Source organism: Amphiprion ocellaris, chromosome 13, assembly GCF_022539595.1.
Source record: "Amphiprion ocellaris isolate individual 3 ecotype Okinawa chromosome 13, ASM2253959v1, whole genome shotgun sequence".
Classification (NCBI taxonomy): Eukaryota; Metazoa; Chordata; class Actinopteri; family Pomacentridae; genus Amphiprion; species Amphiprion ocellaris.
The window spans coordinates 30,025,013-30,047,103 of record NC_072778.1 but is presented as its reverse complement, the minus strand read 5'-3'; the positions used below and the strand labels follow the sequence as shown (position 1 = coordinate 30,047,103).

At 37.7% G+C, this 22,091-nt stretch overlaps 1 protein-coding gene across 3 annotated transcripts in view; it reads right to left on the bottom strand.

The window, feature by feature from the left end:
- The window catches only part of aff2 (AF4/FMR2 family, member 2), a 221,450-nt gene that overhangs the window by 93,649 nt on the left and 105,710 nt on the right, over positions 1 to 22,091 (bottom strand). For all 3 annotated transcript variants that reach the window (XM_055016689.1, XM_055016690.1, XM_055016691.1), the window contains exons 5-6: positions 7,305 to 7,349; positions 1,937 to 2,023 (exon numbers count right to left, since the gene is read on the bottom strand). In XM_055016689.1, coding sequence (XP_054872664.1) covers positions 1,937 to 2,023; positions 7,305 to 7,349 — 132 coding nt within the window. The remainder of the gene's footprint in view (positions 1 to 1,936; positions 2,024 to 7,304; positions 7,350 to 22,091) is intronic.

The following is a 22,091-nucleotide window of genomic DNA, read 5'->3' as shown; positions in this document are numbered from 1 at the left end:
AGTCGTACAGGAATCTAATTTTTGAGACACAAGTTTGAGCAATCTGCGTTGACAGAGTTGCCCTCCGACAGAACACAGAGCTGGAAGATCCAAAACACAGAACACTGTTGTAACTAATCTACTTATTTATTAAACTCTTCAATCAGAGTATAAACTGTTCAACAAAAGAGAAAAGACCATAATAAATGAGTGGCAGAGATTTTTTTTTTGAATATGGCATTATTGTGACCTATTGTCCTGTTTCACGTTTTTTTTTTTTTTTTTTTTTTTTTTTTACCTGTCTGGGAACTGTAGACGTAAATTAGCATTGTTGCTATAATCTGGCATATTTACATCTATTGCTGTCTAAATACATGTTCATTAATGTGCACTGTCCCTATCAAATAAACAAATAAATAAATGTAAACGTCTTGTCCCTTAAGTGCAAACATGCTTGGTATTTGACAGGTATTAATCAGTAAACAAGATTGTTAGCTTGGACTCTTTCATTAAGAACAAAATTAACACATTAAGTTCAAAAAGGAAGAAAAAAATGGAAGAAAATGTCCTATAATTACAGATCCAGATATTGTGATTGTGAGACAATATGGTTATCAGTAGTTGCTATTTAAAAAGTTAGACGTATTGTAGAGGCGATTAATATGATCTTGAGGTGTGATGTTGTCATGGATACCGTGGGTGACACTGTGATCTGCAATTCAAATCTCAGTTTTTAGTCTTTGTTTGTTTACATTTTGGGGAATTAAGCATGCTGAATTAGCTAGTCTGAGTTCCTTTTTGCTTTGTATCAAAGGATAAACTGACAAATATCACTAAATTACTTTGACATTAAAGATATCTTAAAAATCTGATAATTCTAAGTAAAGTTCTTTAGGGTTCAAAGTCTTTCATGATTAACAATTCTACATTATCTCGGACTTTAAAAATCCAGACCTTGTAAGATCAAAAACCAGATCCTTGTGAATAGTAACCCAGAACAAGAGTTGTTGAGAAGATTATTGTGCTCTGCCACTTTTTGCTGCCTTCAAAGGCCTTTAAAAAGGTTTTGGAAGTCGCACACAGTGCTTTTTAGTACCATAAAAATAGTATAAAAATGACTGTTTGATAAAATAATTACTTGACTTAATAGCCAAGTTGTTTACAAAGTCATTAATGAATCATCACTTTGCAATAAGCCAAGAAGTCTTCAGTTATAAGCACTAAGTCACTTTTATTAAGTCACTTATTTACAATATAAGTTGTCAAGTAATCTTTAAATTACAATAAATTCATATTACATACTTTTTAATCAGTGCATCTATAAATGTCAATAAAAAACAATCAGTTTTAATGTGTACGTATATTCTATAAGTAAATGGACTTTAAAATGATCAACAGTATCTAATAAATACAAGACTGAAAAGGCAAAATAAAAGCCCTGTTGGAAAATTGACAATGACCAAAAGTGATCTGGAAACCAGAATATTTTCTTATTAACAACTCTTGTCTTGTTTATGAAGCATTAATAATCAATTGATGAATTTACAATCAGTGATTCTTTTTAGAGCACAGCAGTTCTAACTTAGAGAAACAGGGCCTTGTTTAACAGCGCAGTCCAAATGTGAATATTACCAGCTACAGACTTCAAACTGTGGACACCCAGTGAGGAGGTGAACTAAGCAGGAACTATTTAACACTGTTATTTCACTGGATGCCAGTTGTACTACTGTGCAGACTGAGGCATCAGTAATACGACTGTATGACAGCAGTGAATTACTGATTCACATCTAATCAGCAGTCTGACGAGTTTCAATGATAAATTGCAGTTAGCTTGATTGTGAGCCACCAGTAATTGAGTTTCAGTGAAGGTTTTTCCCAGGTTTTCCCGCCATTCACTGACTGATACACAAATGAAAAGTAATTCAAAATGAATATGCACTATGAAGAGCGGACTCACCTTGTTTGGGATTGGAAACTTGGTCTGATCAGCTTTCCCAGGAGTGTGAATGGCTGTGAGCGGAGGAGGCCAGGAATGGGTCATCTCCTGAACACACAAGCATACATCTTCATTACATTATTGTAAATATGATACAATAAACAGCTACATAAAGGACATAATTCAGTAAATACGAGTTTGCTCCTGTGTTGTGTGTAACTGGTGAATAACAATGATGGCTAAAGTTTAGCAAATTTGAGCAAAGGGACTGCTTACGCAACATGTTTGGTGCAGAGGAGTGGAGTCAGCATTCAATCAAGGCACCATCCCCATCACAGCGGGCTTTAATATAACTCATAGTATAAACTCAGAGGTGCATGGGGAGTTGGTGGCACACCAGGGATCAGTGTACTGAGAGTGAATTAAGTGCAGAGCTCTTGAATTACCAAAATAAAAGCTGACTCCAGTCAGCTGCATTACAAATAAGCAGCAAAGCAGCAGCAGCTTCCCCATTCAATTATTCTAATCACACTCTCTTCCCAGTTGAATTTCACTCTCAGTATGTAGAAGCTTCAATTAGTTAACAAGATAAGCATATGTGTGTGTGTGTGTGTGTGTGTGTGTGTGTGTGTGTTGGAGCTATGTAATCTGGTAGATATTGCCTGTTTCTCTTTCCCACCAACAGTGGAAACTAAGTGCACATGTTGGGAAATCTGCAAAACACAATGTTTATATGTAAAATTACCTGGTAGTTTGTTGCTGTAAACACATGATCAGTTTCTGTCTTTTGTTCCTTCTCTGTCACACACACACAAACTCTCTCCTTTTTTTGTCCAATAACCTATTTTTCTGAAACAAATCTCCAACAAGCATCAATACTACTCAGTGTTATTTAACTGTGTTTAACACACATGTAGAGTCACACAGCTACCATACAGCAGGTCACTGGGTCAAGAGGGTTGAATTTCCCATCATGCATGTCTGCGTCCCCTTTGGTAAAGATGACTCATATTCAGCAGATGACGCATGTTTTCGTCTGTGTGTGTGTGTGTGTGTGTGTGTGTGTGTGTGTGTGTGTGTGTGTGAGAGAGAGGTTGTGTGCATAAGTGAGTGCAACACTACTGAAGATGCCCGAGTGTGCGTCTCTGTGTGCGTCTTCCTGCTCTACAGTCGTAATGCACTTGCCCTGACGACATATGGTGTGTTGCTAAGCAACTGCTCTCTGACATCATTATGTCTGTCCTCGAAGAGTTCCTGTGCTTTGACAGACGGGACGCCTGATTACTCCTGAATACGTGTGTGTGTTTGTCTATAAATGTGACACTACAGCCGCTGTATGTGAGGAAGTCAGTGTGTCACATTAACACACATCATGTCACTGAGCTTGTCCAGTTATTATCTATTAGTCATATAATCTATTATCCAACCTCTATTAAACCTGAACACAAACACACAAAACACACATTTATCTCCCGAATGTATGAGCTTTTATACAAGCCAGTATTCAATCATATATATATATATATATATATATATATATATATATATATATATATATATATATATATATATATATATATATATATTTGTTTTTAAACTAACAACAGATATAAAATGCATGTAAATAATCCTTTTTATTTGTGCTAACTGTGGACATGTGGCAAAAGTATTTCTTGCTAATATGACCAAAGAGAAGGAATTAAACAAGTAAAATAAAGCATCACAAATTACTTCATACGTAGAAAATCAAAAGGAGTTCGATATTTAACAGGATAGGCCTGCACAATTATCAGATTTGATATTCAGCATTTTCTCAATTCTCAATACAGTTTTTTTTTTTTACTTATTCAAAATACAATAAATGAATTTCTGAATTGCTATGATGCTGCTGCTTCTCTCTATCTGTAGTCTAACTGCTTGCACATCAGCAGTAATGGCTTATCAACACTGAAGGATAAAAGTTCACTTTTAAATCAATATATGTAAAACAATGATAAAAAAAAAAATACATGTACACTTCAACAAAGTTATGTGTCCCAATTTTGACACCACGATTTGCATTTTAAAGTAAAGGTATGTGGGTGACAAATATCACTTACCAACCCATTGATTACTAATACAGGGGGTGCTCAATTTATGGCTTTTCGTTGTTATGTCGAAACTGGTTATATGACTAGTGGGCGAGCAGAGCTGATGAGTACGTCGCTATAAGACGGTTTTGTTTACATTCGCCGGTTGTGCGCCACCTTGGATTGTGCTGCATTCGCTAAATTTTTGCCCGTCATTATGGCTCCCAAGTGTGATCAAGTAGACCAAATTTAAAAACTATCTTCTTGTCAAATGACTTATACATGCATGAAAGTCATTGGTATTCATGACGTTCCAGAAGAACTGATCGATATCGTGATGCACATAACGGTTTGTTTACATTTTCGCTGGAGTTCCGACTTGCGGTGAAAATCATCTTGCGTCAGGCCGTAGGAGTGGAACTCCGACATAAGTCGAGGACCTCCTGTAATTACAACCAGTATCAGCCCTGAAAAAATATATCTGTCAACTCTCATTACACAACAGACTTTGGAGAAAAAACTTTAATAGCCATACTCGTATCTGACTGACTAGTAGCTAGTGTCGTGTCTCCGAAAAATTACATCCCTTTACAACTAAAGCACATTCTCAGTTAGGGTTTGAGGGAAAACCATTTTCTGCCAGTTTGTGATGCACCACAAATATGTTTCTCATCAACACATCCATTTATTGTGTAGCTTCACTGTACTACAGTAAATATACATAGAAATGTCCCAGCTGTATTCAAAGAAAGGAGCTTTGAGTTGTTAAAAAACAAATCGTCCGGGTCCCCAAATAGCTCAGCTGGCTGAGCGGGTGACTCATAAACAGGGGCTACAGTCCCAGAAGCAGCGATGATTGCTTTGAATCCAGCCCATGGCCACTTACTGCATGTCATTCGCCCATGTTTCCTGTCTCGATCCTCCACTGTCATGTATAATAAAGGCAAAAAGGCCCAAAAAATAACCTCCTGGTATTTATAATCATGTAGTTTTGGATTCTATTCAAGCTCACATATTCATATTTAATGGCTTCCATTTGTTGTGTACAGAAAACATGGTTTGACCAGGCTTGAGTTGGAGCTACTGAGCCGTCACTGTTGCCATTTTATTTTAAAGAGAATGATTTCAGCAGAGTCTTTTAGCACAAGCATGTGAAGTTGTAGCTCTCACACTAGGTTTCATGTGGGTGAAGTTTGGTAGTGACCTGTGTCTTGCCCAGACTTACAAAGACAACTTTTGGAGCCAAACCCTGCAGGAAGTCATTCATTGTGAATGTACTCTGTAATTTTTGTGCAGTTTTTTGCCATCTGACGCCACTGTACTATAACAAACTCCTGTGTAGTTAACCAGAGTGACTTCACATTTGGTTGGTGTCACAGCGCTGTGGGTGGGACTGGTCATCCTGGTAGTCCAAAAAAAAAAAAATAAGAAAAGCTTCAAACATGTTGTAAAAGCGTCATATTTGAACCCAAACCATGATATTTTCCAAAGCCTAACCACATAGTTTTGGTGACTAAATCTAACCAAACAGTTGGGAAAAACTGACATTAAACAAGTGAAAACTAAATGTAATTCTAAGAATAACAGTCCCACAATGGTTGCAAATCCAAATCTCCTGGGTCAAAGTCTTGCTCCTCATTTTCACTACGTTGCAATGTCCTATCCTACTTTCCTAACGCAGACTTTGTGGGTTCTTAAAAGTGGAAGCTTTTCTTACTACTTTATAGTGTCACCTTTCAGTGAGATAGCACATTTCTTTCAAAAATAAAATTGCATTTCTTTCAAAATGTAAATTAATTTGTAGTTTAGTTGTATAGGAATGTCATTTTTGAGGGGGTCAGGGTTGCTGCTGAAGTAGTTGCAGGATGGCTCAAGAGTTAATTTGTCTTTCAAAATAAATCATTTTCCATTTACCTCCATTGTTTTGGGGCTTTAACAGAAACCCTTTAAAAATACAGCCTTGATGCCTTCTTCTGCTGAAAACACCACACTATAAATCGGGCAAGTCTCATCTATCTTTGGAATCAATTGTACAAGTCTTGAGAAAAACACATTTTATATATAGACCCATATTTCACAGGCTTTATGGTAAAGACTTTTACACCAGTACTTATATCTGATTTGCTGGTGCTATCTCCCAAAACATTACATTACTGCACCACTAAACCACATTTTCAGTCAGGTTTTGATATAAACATGTTTTTTTTCTTGTTTCTGACATATCACAAAGGAGACATCTCATAAGCTAAAACACTAGCATGAATACATTTACCTACAGAAGAGAATAACAAAGACAATATGCCTATTTGAGGATAATGTAGGACAAAGAGTTCAAGCACTAAAAAGTCAATATAGTCTTAAAAAGCTCTGACTTTACTTGTGTGCACGACGTCTGTGATACACACTGTTCCCTGAATTGTGAAAGACATCCAAAACAACAATGTTTCTGTGACAACCGGCTTGTCGCTGCTCCGTCACAGAAAGAGAAAAATGAAGTGCAGGCCTCCGCTCCGATTCACCTCACCTCACATTTTGAACTCCTTGATCTTTCCACTTGACACAGCTAAAAACCACAGACTGAATTCAATAGTGCACCAATATTATTGACAAAGGCTTTTCATGCAGCTCACAGCAGACTATCTGTCACACAGCCTGTTGACCAGCATATTGATTTGTGAAAGGGAGAGAGCGGTGAATGACAGAGGGCAGGGAGGGATGAAGAGAGGACGGCAGGAGAGAGGTAGCGCAGTGAATGGTGGGACAAAAGAAAGAGGTGGCTCGACATAAAGCAAGAAGGTGCTTGTCTTTATAGCTGCAAATCTTGTGACCAGAGAGAGGAGATTAGTGGGAGAATGGTCGTGTTTTGACACGAGTCTAAGGGAGTAACAACAGAGAGTCAGAAGAGGGGAAACGGTGGAAAAAACGAGTCGCTTGATGTGATTTTGATGACATGCAGATAGAAGAGAAGAAGACGGGAGAGCTGTGGAAAGGACTTCTGCATGATGTCATCCAACAAAAACAAAAACTTGTATAATCATTGACCTGAGCCAACAGATCTGTTCTCTCCCGCTGCCTCCTCTGGTTCTCATTTTCTCTCCCCTGTCCTTTTCTTCTAAAATCAGACTCTCTGGAGAGGGACCAAGGTCTTTGTGAGCAAACAGAAAACAGCTGATAATCAGTGTAATTACCGCCTGTGTGTGTGGTTGTGTGTGTGTGTGTGTGTGTGTGTGTGTGTGTGTGCGCGTGCGTGCGTGCGTGCGTGCGTGCGTGCGTGCGTGCGTGCGTGCGCGTGTGTGTGTGTGTGTACCCAAGCAACATACCCGCAAAATCTCTTCAACACAGCTGGAGTCATTTGGGAGGCTGACCTGGAGAAAACAAAGGAGAAACAGAACTGACTTCAACGCTATTTATAACAGCATTACATTACACCAAACAGCAGGAACCAGAGTTTTAAGCAGCAAAAATATAAAGCAGATCCAACACTGCCACAATCATAATTGACTGCTGACTCTCACGGCACATGTGCAGTTTACAGTGATCCATGTGGCAGATTTACCGCTCACAAGTCGTCATAATTTCTGAAACAATAGGCCCTTGATTTCAGGAAGAAGTAGACAAACGCTGCTTTCTTCTCTCTAGTCAGAGCTGTATTTCATTGGTTGCAGATTTTATCAGGTGTGGCTAGTTAGCTAATTAAGATAAGCTTAAAATAAATCCTCATTGGTTAATAAAACTTTGTTGTCGTATTGCAGTGCAGAGTTAAAAAGGTTGGTGGGTGTAATGTGGCATCGCCCTCTTAATTTGACCAGCTTTACAGTTTTAAATCAATTCAGATCGACATATTGGATTTTTATTTGACAGGTTTAGTTTGTACTGACTTTACAGATTAAAAATTTACATGCAAAATACATGATCAGCTAATAAAACTGTATTAAACTGCCTAAAAGTACAGAAAACAGTTAAAATAGCTTCACCATGACCAGTAAAATGCAACGTCTACACTGATTAATGACGACTCACAGAGCAAAGGTTTTATTCATAACAGAATATTATTTATCACTATACAGTAATATATTTTAAGATGTTTTTTTATTCATTACTCTGCCATGTGACGATCGCCGTACATTTGTCCTTCTGTCTGTCTGTCTGTCTGCAACATTACTCAAAAACGGACTAATAGATTTGGATGAAATTTTCAGGGAAGGTCAGAAATGACACAAAGACTAACTGGTAAGATTTTGGCAGTGATGCAGCTTATAGTCTGGATCCACAGATTTGTTAAAGATTTCTGTATCACTGCGAGATAGCGGCACAGTGTCACTGTAACTATGACAACAATGAACACTTCGTCAGCTGCCTGCTGATGATCACATGAATGTGATCTTACTACAAATCCACCACTGCAGACTAATCGGGACTTATCTGTCAGAAATGATGCAAAGAACAACTGATTAAATTGTGGGGGTGTTTCCGAGTCCCATCAATTCCTGCTACATATTTAGGTCATGTGATTTGGTATCCGTACATAACGTACACGCGAATAACACATGCCTGTGCTCAGTGCAAGGTCATTTTGTTTATCAGTACATCTATATTAAATGGACACATTCTATGGTGCCGTGATTTCTGCCACGAATTTTTTCAAGATTTCATCCGTCAGAAATGATACGACTGAGCAGCCTTGGCGGAGTACTGCACTCTCTCAGTGCTTTTCTTGTTTATTTTGCACTCACACCCACATCTGTGTCCCTTTGTCTCAGTGTATGTGTCACTAGTGAAATAGTTAGCAGACATGTATTTCTTGTTGACAAACCTTAAAAGTGCACCGATGCACTTGCTTCATTGTTGTATTTTTGTGAGTTATTACAGTTGTGGGTCACTGCATGACAAAAGAAGGTATTCTGAGCTTATGAGTCAGACTTGGTACAGTTTTACTAGGAATATCAGCATAATAATAACATAATAATAACTTTATTTATATGACACTTTTATAAAACTGTTTCAAGGTGTTGTACAAAGTAGGCACTGAAGTACAAAATATAAAAGAGCAAATGATGTGAATACAATGTGAAAGGTTAAAAAAAAACAAAAAAAAAAAAAACAAGCAGGCCGACACAGTAAAGTAAAATATAAAAGAGTAAAATAAACTAACCACGCTAAAACCAATTAAGATGAAGTTTGCTTGGTAACACTGGAGGCGCTGCTGTAAATGCTGAAAAAGGAAACAAAAGTCTGTTGTCAATTTCTCCCTGTGGTCATTTGGAATTGCCCATAAAAGCATTTTTGCCATAGATCACGGTCATAAAAGAGCATTTTTTTAAAACTGTTGACATGACACCAGCAGCTACCACGGAGGTCTGATATTTGACAAACCTCCCGAGCGCTTAGAAGCAGATTTATTTCTTTCATGGCTCATTGCATTTGTAAAATCTATGGGCCGAGTGGGAAATTGTGAGTGGGGTCTGTGTGGGAAATCATACAAAGTGATCCACACAATATATAGCCAAACCCCGAAGACAGAAAACTTTCTTGGTTTTTGACCCAGGAGAGCAATTCTCATTTATTTGAGCGTATCAGTCCAGTTCTCCTTCATGCAAACTCAAGTCAAACGATTGCAGCCTTAATGTGCAACATCCCAAATGTGTAAATCTTCCACATACCTGCATTTTTGCACCGCTACACCTCCTTGAATTCATAATTAACAATAAATCATTAGCATGGTAAGCTAACTACCTTACTACATGACCTGGTAGTTGAACATAAACACATCTTTTAAGCCTTTTCTTGCACTTTCGCTTATTTTTGTTGAAACAAACATCTTAAATAGACTCTTGAAATTCCAAGTTCTTTTTATGACAGCCCAATGCACACCACTGCAGCATGTGGAGAAATCCAAAACTCCAAAGTCCTGCCAGGTGCTCCACCCTCAGCGGTTCAGTCAAGGTCAAAACATTCATAGAGATCATTTAAAACTGTGCAATTACTGCTCTACGGTTGCAAATTTAATATTAACAGAGTGGAAATCCAAACATTTGTGTGCTCTTGCCTAAGACATGAATACATCATTTAGCTGCCTCATTTCATCCTCGAGTGATTGATAAACACTGGTCTGTGAGTGTGGCTCAAGAGAAGTAATGAAGAGACAGTTAGAAAGCTGAGATATTTCAGTTTTCAGATTCTAAAAAAGCCATGAAATGCCTGTGGTTTGGCCTGTGTCGCGTTAACAACAAGGCCATCTCAGCTCCACAAGTCATGGCTGTGGCGGGAGTGTCATTTGAGAAAGATAGAAAGAAAGAAAGAAAGAAAGAAAGAAAGAGGTTGTTTGAGCTTAGACATTTGCTGCTACTCCGATTAACCAGTTCAGTGACTGCACACACTAATCTGTGTTAACATGCGCCGCTGTCAATAAAGTCTCCCTTTGAGAACAGGAGTAGTCTGAAGTGATGACTGAAGCAGCATGACAGTGGATGGAGGCCCATCAGTTTAGGCAATTTATATATTAAAACTAGGGCTGGGACTTTAATGCATGAATTTCGATTAATTAATTACAGAAGAAATAACTCATTAAATAAAAATATCGCATTTAATTGCACCTTTCTCAGTTTCCTAATTTCTGGCACACTGATAACTCTGATGAACACTCCAGCCCAGTAGGTGGCGGTAATGAACCTAAAGTTTGTTTGCCAGCCGTGAAGAAGATGCACAGGAAGCACTGAGTGAATCAACGCACAAGAAAATTTGGTGAACAGTGAAGGAAGACAAGACCGCATTGAGCTTGTTGGGTGGAAAGTTTCTTTTAAAAATCTTCCCGATGGCAGCTTGGATAAAAGCCTGGTTGGGTGCAAACTGTGCAACAAAGAGTTTTCTATCACCTCAATGCAAAACATGTTGCTAACGTTAGCTACGACAGTCCCGGTACCGGCAAATGGTGTACACAGCCCATAATAGACCACTTTTTAAGACACTGAAAGTGCCTGAGTTTACAAAAACTCTTGAAATGTTGAATATAATTGCTACATTTGCACTTGAGTTTGCAGTAATCTGTGAATGCAGTAGACAGATGGAAAATGGAGACAACCATAAAATAAACATTTTTGTTGTTTAAGTTCACGTATATGTCTATTCATCGATTCAGTCGTCAGCCAAAACTTATTTGAATTGAAAAACTTTGCTTATTGTGTCAAATATTATTTGACAAAAATGCGATGAATCGTGACAAATTAATTACAAAGATAATTTTTTTAATCGCGTCCCATCACTAATTTGATTACATTAATGTTTAAGTTGAGATTCACAAGCACTATGTTAGCTGCTACAGTGTAAAGAGAATACTGCTGTTAAAAAGCACCCTTTTTGTTTGAAGTGTTTGCAAACCAAATGTTACTGCATTTTTGTTCAAATAGCAGCACTTTTAAAATAAAAGTGCAGAATAAAATACTTTTAAATTCATTATTTAATTAATCGCAGAAAATCATGTGATTAATTAAAAGTTTTAATTGCATCCCACCACTAATTAAAATGTAAAAAAAAATAACTTTCTGTAGCTGTCAAAGTCTGTAGTATGTGTTGCCGCTCACGCAGAGATCTATTTAGTCATTATTGCTGCTGCTGGAAACACATGATTTTGTTTGCTAAAACCTTAAAAAGACTAGAATAAAAGTCCATATCCTGAATTACTGCCTTCCCAAAAAAGTAACTAACAACAAAATAAAGCAAGTCGCTGGGTCAGATCTTGGCTTGGATCAGTCCAACAAACAGGCTCATTAAAGAAGGAAAAGACAGAGCTAAAGGAAGGAGGGAAGAAAAAACTCATGTCTAACATATTACAGCACCATAACCTCTGCTACACACCATTACTAATAGCACTAACACGAACAGAGGAGCGATTTAGTAACCGTGATGAGGACGATGACTTCATATTCAGACCCAAATCGCCAACTGTTAAAACAACAAAAGGGAGTCTGGCCTCAGTGTGCGGTTCAGTCAAAACTGCTTGAGCTCACCGACCGAAAACAAGAGTCTGTATGTTTTCTAGACATGAGCTGAGTTTCCACACGTTACCCGACATCAGAATATTAATTAGACAGTGAGTCAACAGGAAACCAGAGTGGGAGGACGAAGACGAGTTCTTCCCAACAAAAGACCCGAGGCTACTTTCTACCAAAACACATCTTACAGACTTTTGCTCTGGGCTATGACAATAGAAAAACAGACCTGGTACATTTCTATCATGTGATAATAAACCAGCACCCAGGTGTGTAGTTTATGAAAGAATATTATTGTCTACACATGAGGTTTGGATGCAGATTAGAAAGACATCGTTAGCATGTAGCAAAGCATCATCTGACATGAGACAAATTACAGTCTTGTTGTGGTGGATGAGATATAGGAAGCAAATATGGTCACATTTTCTCCTTTTCTTGAGAGTTGACAGTGTTTTGACACCTGCCATACTCTGTTGCAGTGTATCGTCCTTGAACCTTGCATTCATTGATTTTTTTTGGCCTCTTGAGGCCTCCGTAGAGGTTGTAAACAATCCCCTTATATCACCGCTGAAGAGAAAACATGTTGGCAAAAAGTTGCTTATAAACCTGTCTAGCAAACTAGAGCAACATAAAGTTGACTAAGTATTTATCCCTTAATTTTCTAAGGTTCAACATTCAAATCAGCCACAATGAAAGTAGTACGAGATTTGCTTTAATCAGAGTTCAGCAAAAACCAGGTTTAAAGCAGGTTTTCCTCCTTTCCCTGTGTGTTTTTACTGCCAGCATTTGACACTTTATGGTGCATTTTGTAATTTGGTCCATTTTTATTCAGAGTATATTTTACACATTTGTATCTTAGTCTATTTTTCTATTATATTTCTACTTTTCTATTGCAACAGTAGTCACTTTGCTTGCTACTGTAATAACAGAATTTCCCCTTGGGGATCAATTAAGTATTCTATTCTATTCTATTCTATTCTATTCTATTCTATTCTATTCTATTCTATTCTATTCTATTCTATTCTATTCTATTAAAATACGTAAATCCAAGATTAAAACAAGAAAAGCACTCAGAGAGCGCAGTACTCCGCCAAGGCTGCTCAGCTGACGTATCATTTCCAATGGATGAAATCTTTAATAAAAAAATGACTTTGCACTGAGCACAGGCATATGTTATGCATGTGCATGTTATGCATTTATACCGAATCACGTGTAAATTACTCTTATCAAGGTCTATTGATCAGGTCATCAGTTTTGGCAAACCTCTGTTTTGTTAGTGTTAAAATAACCGTTCCCCCCAGGCTTTTATTTTGAAGGCGTATTTTTAATGTTATGTTGATTTTGTCACCACTCCTGTGGCACAGGAAGTGTTTATCGAAGAAGCGGTTTCTTGACATGATGAAGACGCTGCCGAAAAGTCAGAAAATTCACGTAAAGATGAAAGAAAACGGTTCCAGCTGTTGCTGTCTAGCAAAGGATGTGTCTAAACTTAGAAGCAGCTGGAATGGAGACAAGCTCTGACGGTGTTTCCTGAAGAAAGGGTTAGGACAGAAAGGTGAATTTGTGTTTAAAATAAGGCTGATGGCGGAACGTAAATAAAGGCTTTGTGAAACATCAGGAGCATCACCATTGTCTGGCTGGGGTTTGCTACATACGTGACCTGAATATGTAGCCGGCGGCAGGAATTGATTTTGTCATTTTGTAGTAGGATCGCAATCATGTGATCGTCAGCAGGTAACTGACACAGTGTTCACATCGAGGCCGTGCTGGCAGCTATATCTAGCAATGGGAAATCCTTAACAAAGTTGTGGATCCAGACTATAAGCCGCATCACTGCCAAAATCTAATCACTTGGTTCTTTTGTCATTTCTGACCTTCCCTGAAAATTTCATCCAAATCCGTTGGTCCGTTTTTGAGTAATGTTTCAATGTGTCAAACGTGATGTTCTAAAATAGCGTCTGCTTTACTGTTTGTTTTGTTTTTTGGGGGCAAGCTGATTTCAGTTCACCGTCGGGAAACACGGAAGCAAAAAAAAAAAAAAAAAAAAAAAAAAGGAAATATGGAAGCAAATCATCCTCACCAGAAACTGAATTTGAATAATTTAATTTGAATTTCTATTTATTAAACTGAAACTATATTCCAATAAACCTGAACCGAATGGATTAGTTGGAATTAAATTCTATTCTCTGAAATTGTATTTAATTCTCACTGAAAATTCAACTTACTTCCAGATGTCTGTGATGGAACCTGAAACTGAATTTGGAGAAGCAGATTTTGATTCTTCAAATTCAGATTCTGTCACACATCTGTAGGTAAACTGGATTTTATAATAAAGATTAAATACATTTTCAGAGAACACAATTCCAAACTATTTCAGTCAGTTTCAAGTTTACTGGAGCACAGTTCAATTTAATAAATACAAATCCAGTTTCTGGTGAGACTGTTTTGCTTGCATAAGGAAACATCTGGTGGCGTAAAATCTCAGTTTGGAGCTTCTCTGCTGGTGCAGCTGCGTTTACTTCACTGACAAATCTTCCTCATCATCTCCATAACAGTTTCCTTGATGAATTTTAAGAGGAATTCAGCAGCATCATATAACTCAGTTAGGTTGAGTCCGTCTATTTTCTTGGTTTAACAGGATTTTTCTGCTCAATCTGTTTTAAAACAGCAGCCATTTTAAAAGTTAACCTCTTCCAGAGTAAGTTTAAAGTCAAAACCACATTTTAAAGTGGAGTTCAAAGTTTTAGTGAAACTGAATTAAATTTAATGTAAATTTAGATAAATAACTAAATTGAGGTTAAATTTAATCTTCATTTCAAGATAGTTTGAAGTTGACTGAGCTGGGTTTAGAAAATGACCAGTTTCAATGAAACTCAGCGTATCTCATGTTGTTTCCAGCACTCTGTATTTAAGTTGAACACCTTCCTTTAGCTCTGTTTTGCTCTTCAACACCTCCTCAGGGAAATATGTGACTCTCCAGCTCATATGTGCTCGACTGTGTTCATCTGCGAGCTGCTGCTGCTACGTTACAGCGGGTTTATCAGAGCTGCAAGTGGAAATGATGCTCATTAGAGCCGTGAGAGAGGACCAAAACAGTAATGTTTGCTGCTGTACAATTAAAACGATGAGCTGGAAAACACTAAAACACGTCGTGCAGTTGAGGGTAACTGCAGAGTTGGCTGTCCTGAAGGATGGTTTAAATTTGTTTGATGGTTCACAAAGAAATTGTGTAATCGTACTAAACAAAGGGAAGTCCCAAATAAATGTAGATGGTTGAAAGAGAATGAAAGAAAAGTATTTCTGACATCTTTTATATGTTGACCACAGTTTTACTTTGCTACTTTGAATGATCAGTGATGCAGAATTTGATGAATTATACAGTAGTTACATATTCTGCTAGTAGTTTCAAAAATGACTGATAAATTGCAAATGTAGCAATCTTTCAGCTGTAAACAATAAATGATACTTGTATTACAAATTGCAAATTGTCAATGGCTAAATAGAGTACAAATTCTACACTGTAAACCGTCACAAATAGATTGTAAATTATAAATTGCAAATTATAAAACAAAACTCAATTATAAATTCTAGATTATATTTTAAACAATCTAAATAAATGATAATATGTAAAGCAATAATGTTATTGGGATTACATTCACAAATGATTTTCTATTAATTGATGGCAATAATTTAAAAAAAAAAAAACAACATAAAAAGCTTTACTTCCTACTTTCTTAACGTTCATTTGTATTTAGACAAGAATTTACAGCATTTACAGCTACTTAGTAATGTGTCTCCCTACATAAGCATTTTCAAATACATAAAACTCAATAGAAGTCAGAATAATAGAGGCACTCTTGTCCCAAACCAATGACAAGTAGCACCTCATGGGCAAAATAACACTTTTTCTGTGTCGTTTTCTTAATACTTTCAATCTTTAAGGAGTCAAATCTGAATGAAGCAAACAAGAATATTCAAATGTTTTGTCACATCTGTATGAAACGCAGCTGATAGGTAAAAATGGAATGGTATTTATTTTTATCTCCATCCATCCCTCTATGCATCCGTCTCTCCTCCTTCCACTTTAGACATCCTTGTTTTACTTCACTGGAGCACAGTGACACCAGCAGGTTAGTCTGAACTCGGTATGTATTATTGTAAACATGCCACTGAGTCATTTCAAAGAATTCCACTCAGACTTGAGTTCAAGAAAGCAGGCTTTAATGGCTTTTAATGGACAGGTGACTCTTCCATGTAAATGTGTGTGTGTCATTGTGTGTGTTTGTGCGTCTCCCTAATTGATCTCACTGTGAGATCGCGGTTAACGTCAAGGACTAAGAGATGGAGAGAACACAAAAGAAGAAAAAAAATAGGATGAGTGAGAGATGCAGAGTGAGTCTGCAGGAGGAGAAAGGACAAAATTCAGAGAGAAAATAGATACCAAAGAAAAATGAGAGCGAGAGGCTGAAGTGAGGGAGAGATTCGGGGGGAAAATATAGCCGAGGCAATTACTGAGGCAGAAATCCTTTCTCTCTGAAATAGCTGCTCAGATAGATAGACGTCCACACACAGACACACACACGCACACACACACACACACACACACACACACACACACCTACACACACGCAAGCACACACACACGCACACACACACACCTACACACACACACAGACACACACACGCACGCGCACACACACACACACACACACACACACACACACACACACACACACACACACACACACACACACACACACACACACACACACACACACACACACACACACAGACACACACACACACACACACACACACACACACAGGAAGACACTCAGAGATACATGGGGATTCACCAAAACACACACTTACATCCGCACAGTTGCCTTTACACACAACCACTATGGATTTACCTTGTTATTATTTCATCAATTAACTGATTATAAATGCAAAAACATATTGAATAAAATTCCCTGAGGTGAAGCTGTGAAATTGTTTGTTTTGTCGCACCAGCACTCCAAATTTAAAAAAATGTTTTAGCCTTCTGTCACCAATGTTCAAGAAAAACTGAAAACTAAGGAGCTGAATTCAGCGAATATTTGGCTTTTCTGCAAGAAGAAAAAACTACACACATCTGCTACACTGTGGATTTTTACTGATTAATTTGCTTGGGCTATAAATGTAAAAACACATTGGAAGAAAATCCTATATCCCAAGGTGATGTTGTGAAATTGTTTGTTTTGTTGTTTTAACACTCGCAAATGCTCAGAAGTGAGGAGATGAATTCAGGAAATATTTGGCTTTTCTGCTTGAAAACCACCACAGATACAGACACTCCGAGATACATGCGGATTCACCCAAACACACACTTACATCCACACAGTCCCCTTTACACACAGCTGCTACACTATGGGTTTGCCTGATTTTTGATTTATCAATTAATTGATTATTTAACTTGGCTATAAATTAGGGCTGGGACATAACACGGTAATTTCGATTAATGAATTACCTCAAAAATAATGCCTTAAAAGAAATAATGCACCTTTCTTAGTTCCTTAATTTCTGGCTCACCGGTAACACTGATGAACACTCCAGCCCAGTAGGTGGCGCTAATGAACGTAACGTCTGTTGGCCAGACGCAAAAAAGATGCACAGGACGAACCGAGTGAATCAGTGCAGAAACGCCAGACCAACATGGCGGCCAACTTTGTCTTTTATTACAAAAACAGTTCAGCAAAAAGTATTTCTGAAAGCATTGTAGGTGAGAAATAACCTGCTGAATCTGTCCTTGTTTTAGCTCAGTGATGGATAATTTAGACATGTAACGAAAGTTTCGCGATGCATCGGACCTCCGCTGCATGCACTGAATTTGCATAAAGTCGAAGTCAAATCTATTTTATGCAAATGAGCTTGGGGAAAACGCACCGGATTGCAGCTCGAACACAACGCAATCAGCATTGCAATGCAGTGCGTTTCATATAAACAATGAATGGAATGTGAGAAATTGAAGATCCTGTAGACACATTAGCTATGACAGTCCTGGTACTGGCAAATGGTGTAGTCATCCCATAATAGGCCACTTTTCAAGACACTGAAAGTGTTTGAGTTTACAAAAAGTAAAAATAATCTGCTGAATCTGTCCTCGTTTTAGTTCAACGATGGCTACTTTCAACGTTTAGCTAAATTTTGCGATGCGTCGGACCTCCGTTCTCCATGCTGCAGGTTAGGGTTGCATAAATGAAACTAGTGATGAACTAATGAGCTCCGGGGCGACACACTGTACGTTAGCTACAACAGTCCTGGTACCGGCAAACAGCGTAGCCATCCCATAATAGACCACTTTTCATAACACAAACTGCCAGAGTTTACAGAAAGTAAAATGTTGAATGTAATCGCTGTAATTGCACTTTGAGTTTGCAGTAATCTGTGAATGTAGTAGACAGATAGAAAAATGCAGATAAATCTAAATGAAACATTTTTGCTGTTTAAATTCATGTTTAGGTCTCTTCATCGATTCAGTCGTCAACCAATTGAAAAACTTTGCTTAATGTGTTATATTGCTATTTGACAAAAAATGTGATTCACTTAATTGCAATGCCTGTAATTAATTAGATAATTTTTTTTAATCGCGTCTCACCACTACTATAAAGACAAAAACACTGAAAAAAAATCCCATCTTCCAAGGTGAAGCTGTGAAATACTTTGAAAATCTTTCATCCTTCTAACACTCATGTTCAAAGAACAACCACTCAGAACTGAGGAGCTGAATTTAGGGAATATTTGACTTTTCTGCTTGAAAAACAACTTTATCACAGATACGCACGCACTATAATGATCACTGCAAATCTTTTATGACTCTGGCAGGCACACATAAGCCCACATGACACAGGAAATATATGAAGCGGTTGACGGAAATAACATCTTATGTGTAACCGTTATAAGTTACAACCTCTACAGAATGAAATCTAACACAGCAATGTCTCTATTTTTAAAACACGGAGCTCTTCGGTGATGAAGGACATTTTACTTGGAGAAAAATGCATTTACCAGAATGCATTACATCAATCCCCTCCTGAGAAGCTCAACAGATTGAAGGATGTTTTGCTGGTAGTCACTTTAACACATTTACTGCAGGTCAAGAAACACTTGTCAGTTTTGTGTTTTTAAAATGAAAACATGACTGAGATCACTGAAAGGCTGATCATTTACTGTGCATTTACATGTTTTGTGGTATCACAAAGGGGCTTGTGAAGGAAGTGATAATGAGCATTATTGGCTCAAACTGCAAAGCACCTTGTGTAAAGTGTATTGAATTATGATATACATGTAGAAACAGGAACACGTGTTGTTGCCTTGCATTATTCTTTCATGAAAAACTGCACGTACATAAATAGAAGGTAGACAGAGCATAGCATAGTCCCCACTCCACCTTTTAATTCTCCCCCTGCACTCTTGTTATATGTGCTTCCATGGTTACAAGTAATCTTGCATTAAATTTTTCCACTTAAATTATCCGTTAACCTCATATCATCACCTTCTTAACAGTTTGATTACCCAGTGGATTTTATATTTAGAATCAATGCTAAAAACATGTCGACTACACAGAGCATCGTGGTATTGGTTCATTTTGCTGATGAAGCTCATGAATCAAAGCTAAAAATGTTCTGTTTAAAAGATAAGCAGTTTTTAAAGACATTGTGGTGCCTCCTTGATTAGACGTAAGCATCTGTAAATGGACGAGTTGTATAAGAATTTACCACCCATACAGCTGGCGTGAATGGGGGAATTAGCTATAGATACCAAAACTGTTGTTTTTTTTTGTTTTTACCAGGCTGGAAACATGTTTATTTCTGCTGTAAACTTTGGGTTTATGAGGATTAACTTGCTTTTGGAGCCAGATTCAAGTTTGGTCAATTGCATTGGCTTAATTTTTCTGCCACGGGGGTTTAAAATAACTTTAAATGGAAGCCAATGTGTGTAAGTCATATAAAGTTCAGTACCACAGTTGACTACTAGTTGGTGGCACCAAAAATCTATACTCAGATTCAAAATGCATCAAATTGCCTCATGAAATACTAATTCAGGACATTCAGTCCACAGGTCAATATGATGTCATTAGCTATGTTCACACCTTCTGAACGGTGGTCTGGCGTCCCTGTTGAAAATAAATCCATAATTCCACAGGTATTAGGCTTTAAATCGAGGTAAGTCTGGGGGGTTGAGTGGATTAATAGACAGCTGTTTGGAGGAAACATCCAGGAGCATCATTCAATAGAGAACTGGAGTCACATCATCACTGTGTTCATTCACTAGAGATTTTTTAATTACTTTCTTGTCGTGTTGGTTTAGCAGTTAGCAGCAGCTAAGTGACTCTCAAGAGATTCCAGTATCCAGCTTTTCAGGTAAGCATTTGGGTATTTTGTTGATGGTTTCAATTGTATTACACATTGTATGTAGTTTTAACTTCAGGGAGGATATCTACAATGCATGTAATTACTCTGCCAAGGAACATGGAGTTTGTCTGTTTGTCCGTCTGTTTGTCTGTCTGTTAGCAACATTACTCAAAAACAGACTAACGGATTTGGATGAAATTTTCAGGGAAGGTCAGAAATGACACAAGGACCAAGTGATTAGATTTTGGCAGTGATGCGGCTTATAGTCTGGATCCACGGATTTGTTAAAGATTTCTGTATCAATGCCAGATAGTGGTACAGTGGTTTATGACTACAAGTGAAGTCTACGTCAGCTGCCTGCTGACGATCACATGATTGCGATCCTATTACAAATAAACCACTTATACATATAATAAATAATACAAAGAACAATAAATTTTGGGGATGTTTGAGTCGCATCAATTCCCACCGCCTGCTACATATTTAAGTCACACAATTCAGTATCCATACATAACATACACATGCATAACACACATCTGTGCTCAGCGCAAGGTCATTTTGTTTGTGGGTACATCTATATTAAATGGACACATTCTATGTTGCTGTGATTTCTGCCACAGATTTTTTCAAGATTTCAGCCATCGGAAATGCTACTATGACTGAGCAGCCTTGACAGAGTACTGCGCTCTCTGAGTGCTTTTCTTGTTTCTGTTATATTACACCGATGATGCTGTACGCCTCAGCTATATGCTCTAATGAGGTTTTTGTGGAACCCATTGGGGTGAAAGTATCCATTTGCATCCATCTTATGATCTGTCTTTGGTTTAAAAAATGTGCACACTGAGATCTTTGACTTGCTTTATATAAGGCTCTCCGCTGTAGCCATTTCCACACTCTAGATATATGTCTAAGTCAACGTTTAATATGAACATGGAGACGCTTCAAGTAAATCTGAATAATCATTTGCATTGCAATCGCTGTATCGTGAACACCAAACATCAATATATACAGTATAAAGAGGCTTGAATCCAGTGATAACAGCTGTTTAAAAAAAGGCTTGTTTTTGCTGAAAATATACCATAAATTATGGCCTGACACTCCTCTCTGATTTACTGAATGGGTGCTTATTGCATTAATTTGTCACATTAGCGAGGAGCCCGTTTATACTCCACAAGCATTCACCTATAAAATTACATAACAAACACATTTAATGTGATTCCACTCATATGATTTTCTTTTATATGCTTCTGTCTTTTCATGTTTCAAATCCACCAGAGTGTCTTGTTTCTTTTGTACTGGAATTAAAAATCATTAGGAGGTAATTACAGTAATGTGTTTAAGACTGAAGAAACAGGCTCCACGCTCTCGGTATGTGTGAGGGAGAGATGAATGACTCAGTGAAGGTGTGTGGGATGACAAAATATGAATTAATAACAACACCCCCAAAACACACACGGTCTATTCATACATACAGTAACATAGAGATGGTAACGTGGAGATTGGCAGAAACAGGAGATGAAAGAGAGAAGAGAGGATAATGAGCAAAGAAACAGAAAGACAGAGTCAAACAGAATGAAATCTCCAGTCTGATGAATGTAAACACGTTCTCCTGCACTGTCCTCTGAGAGCTATTAACACATCCACTCATATTTCTGCTTTATTTTACAACCATTTTCTCAGGATATTTTCTCAGCAAGATGAAGAAAAGATTGACTCTGTTCGCTAAATT